The sequence below is a fragment of the Arvicola amphibius genome, chromosome 4, assembly GCF_903992535.2.
Source record: "Arvicola amphibius chromosome 4, mArvAmp1.2, whole genome shotgun sequence".
In the NCBI taxonomy this organism is placed as follows: domain Eukaryota; kingdom Metazoa; phylum Chordata; class Mammalia; order Rodentia; family Cricetidae; genus Arvicola; species Arvicola amphibius.
In genome coordinates this window covers 91,433,361-91,437,065 of record NC_052050.1, presented here as the reverse complement: position 1 = coordinate 91,437,065, position 3,705 = coordinate 91,433,361, and the positions used below count along the sequence as shown (strand labels likewise).

The window sequence follows — 3,705 nt, the reverse complement described above, 5'->3', positions numbered from 1 at the left end:
GCCCAGTCTGGTCTATAGAGCAATTTCTAGGACAGCCAAGGCTACACAGAGAAACCCTGTCTCCAAAGACGAGAGAGAGAGAGAGAGAGAGAGAGAGAGAGAGAGAGAGAGAGAGAGAGAGAGAGATCTGAATGGGTACTGCACATACAAAACACCCATCCACATAAAATAAACACGTCTTTTTAACAATGATTTATTTTATGTGTTTGTGTACCCCCTCAGGCCAGAAGCAGGACCTCCTGCAGTTGTGAGCCCTACCATGTGGGTGCTGGGAACCAAACAAGGTACGGTGGTGTGTGTCAGCGTGGGTACCCTTTGGGGCAGATGCACAGGTTCCAATCCGCACTTGTTTGATGGAGATTCTGACCCAGCTGGCTAACTGTGTGACCTTGGAAAGTTCACGGCCCTCTCTGGGCTTTCCTACTCCCGCTGCGGCACTGTGTGTCACTGAAGGAGTTAGCACCCGTAGAGCTGAATCAAGACCAGGCCTGTGGTGACTTGTGAGTGGCTACCTGTGTTTGATAGGATGTGTCCCTGCGTTCCAGATTACTGTGTCCTTAAAACTCAGGTCCCTTCAGCCTCCAACACCTCCCAGGCTGTCGCCTGTAAACCCACCATTTCTTTTTTTTTCTTTTTTTAAGATTTATTTATTTATTATGTATACAACATTCCTTCCATGTTGACCTGCATGCCAGATGGGGGCACCAGATCTCATTACAGATGGCTGTGAGCCACCATGTGGTTGCTGGGAATTGAACTCAGGACCTTTGGAAGGGCAGGCAATGCTCTTAACCTCTGAGCCATCTCGCCAGCCCCTTAAACCCACCATTTCTGAGTGTCTGCTCTAAGCTTCCAGGTCTCCCACCCCACCAGGGGGGGATCCTGGACTCCAGAGCTCACAGTTCACAGAGCCGCCAGCAAGGCTACAGCCAGCAACGCCAGCATCAGTAGTGGATGTGCCCCAGAGGCTTCAGAATGGTTCTCTGCCAAGGTTCTCTGAATCCAGTCTACATAAAATGGCACCCGTGTGTAGACGCCAGGCCTGAGCGGCCTAGCACAGCCAAATCCCCAGCTGGTGATTCCCACCTGGATCCAGGAACTGTTGATGAGACAGACCAGTGGTCCCCCAGAGTCACCCTGAGGAAAAAGGAGGAGAGCCCAGTCAAGAAAAAAAATTTTAAAACACCCTCTGCCGAGGCCACAGGGACTGGGTGAGTGCCCTGGTCCTCCTCAGTGTCCCTAGGGTGTGGGGCACGGGTATGGACTACAAGGTGGGACTGCTGGCACCTGGCAGGAGTCTTTCTGGCCCTCTTCGAAGCCCGCACAGAGCATGTCTGACTGGATGAATCGCTTCCCTGACTGGCTGCCCTGCGGCATGTGGTACATCTTCTCACACTCCTCCGAGTCCAACAGAGGCACAGCTAACTCCTGGAGGATGTTTGCCAGGTCTGGAAAAGAGAGAGTGCTGGCCTGAGTATACCCTGACCCGCTGGAACCTCCCACCATGCAGACAACACGAGCCTCCTGCCATTTCTTTGTTCTCTAGTCCCTCTCCACGTTCCAAAACCAGGAAACAGAGTCAGGAAGCAGAGTTCAAGGACAGCCCGCCCCTGTGAGCTGTGCCAGCTTCCATAATCTCCTGGCTGCTGGGCCTCAGCTTTACCCATTTCTGCAGAAAGCAGAACCCTGCCCACTGGGTGGGATTCCTCAAATCTGCCCCGAGCGGGCACCTTGGTCAAGACAAACCACACAATTTGGCAGTGCATCCCCTCCCGGCCAAGCCTTCCCATGGACAGGAATAGGGACTGGGTGTGGACGGATCCTCTCACCTCTTTCTTGGGTAGAGCCCCAGCCCGTTACCCAGCAGACAGTCCCAGGGGTGAGAGGAGCTTGGGCTTCCGGGAGGCAGACGGGAGCGAACTGAGAGGGTTTCAGAAGCATGCCCAGCTGCACCAAAGCAAATTCTCCACTAGACGGTCTTCCCAGAGGTAGCTGGGGTGCACAAAGATGCTCCTCACAGTCACTAGGGTTGTGGGGGACTCCAGAAGGGAGAGTGTCAGTCCTCCAACCTTCACCTGGTAGAAGCTAGGGTCCTTAAACCTAGAAAGAGAGACAGGCCCAGTCTGTTGAGGCCTCTGCCAGAGATGAAGATGGTAACAAGAATGGCGGCCACGCTGCACCCTTCGCTTACCTGCGGAAGCAGTGGGCAGCCGTGAGCACCCATCCCGGGTGGATGAGGGGACGCCCCCACATACGTGGCCCTCTCCAGCTATCCACAGGCTGACCACTGCCAATGGCCCACCGTCCTTCCTGAGCATTTTGGCCACCCACGATTTTCCCAGCATCTCTGGAATGGCCACACACTGCAAAAGGGTCTTCTCAGGAAGCCAGTCCCCACCCAGACCCACCATCTCCAAATCTCCTTCCACCCCCCTGCCTGAGGTCTCTTCCCTGGGACGCTCAGGGCCGGAGTCATTACCCTGAAGGCCACACATCCCCACAGCCTCTAGAAAACAAGAGAAAGTTTCTAATGGACTGGTCCATGCAGACACTCATTAACTGGCCAAAACACTGAGAATAAGCGACTCAGTCTCAGTGGGACATCAGTATCTATGTCACACCTCCAAGCTCCAGAACAGGACAGAAGAGGAGGCAGGGGGGGGAATGCAAGTTGCAGGATGGGGAAAGCTGTCCTCCGGACATAGCACGGCTGTTGCCTTCATATTGCTACCCCTAGCAGCTGTGGTAACACACAGAAGACCTGTCCAGGCAGACAACACTCGGAGTGTGTTGCATGGGGAGTGGCTCCCAAGGCCACCTCTAGCTGAGCAGTTATTGGCTGATAGTGAGGGAGAGCAATTTTTCTTTGGGGGCTGTGGCCACTGGTGGGTTGCCCGTGGATACGAGGACGGCCCCATGCCCGTGGACACAAGGACGGCCCCATGCCCGTGGACACGAGGACGGCCCCATGCCCATGGACACAAGGACGGCCCCATGCCTGTGGACACGAGGACGGCCCCATGCCTGTGGACACGAGGACGGCCCCATGCCTGTGGACACGAGGACGGCCCCCATGCCTGTGGACACATAGACAGCAGTATCTGGACTCCGTGAGTTACAGCAGCAGAAGAAGAGGGGAGGAAGGAAGAGATGGTGGATGAAGTTGGAAGAATTACTTCTGGGAAGGGCCTAGGGGAATGAAGAGAGGTGAGTAGAAGACAGATATGATCAAAACAAATTGTATGCACATGAAATTCTCATCAAATTTTTAAAAGAGAAAACAAGAGGAGGGGCCTAGGGTCACATTCCATCCACAAAGTTATCACCCCCATGAGACATGGTTCAGGGACATTGCCCCACTCAGGAACAGCCATCCACTTTCCTCTGTGGTTCTTCCTCCTCCTGCCTCCCTCAGAGGGTCAGTGAACACATGGGGTTTGACCTCCTACTCTCAGCCCTCTCCTGGTTGTCTAGGGAGAGCGGCTGAGGATCCCGAGGAAGCAGGATGGTGGAGGTCATCATGGAGGAAGGGGCTGAGGATGACTGCAGGAAGAACACCCCTCACCTGGCAGCAGCTGCAGCAGCAGAAGAAAAATGCACCTTGCCCAGAACTCCATGGTTCCTCGCCGGTCCACAGCGCAGTGGGGTCAGAGTCCTTGGCTCAGTCCGGAAGAGGGCTGCATTACAGAGTTTAGAGGCAATCAA

The 3,705-nt window shown here is 54.7% G+C and overlaps 1 protein-coding gene across 1 annotated transcript; it reads right to left on the bottom strand.

Annotated features, from left to right (window-relative positions):
* Window positions 1-754: 754 nt before the first annotated feature.
* LOC119811538 (serine protease 30-like) lies at window positions 755-2,996 on the bottom strand. The gene is given in 8 exon segments (XM_042054901.1): window positions 755-1,137; window positions 1,288-1,448; window positions 1,830-1,976; window positions 1,979-2,100; window positions 2,192-2,241; window positions 2,244-2,294; window positions 2,296-2,347; window positions 2,755-2,996. Coding segments are annotated over 8 exon segments (1,059 nt in total). The 3' UTR covers window positions 755-903.
* Window positions 2,997-3,705: the final 709 nt, after the last annotated feature.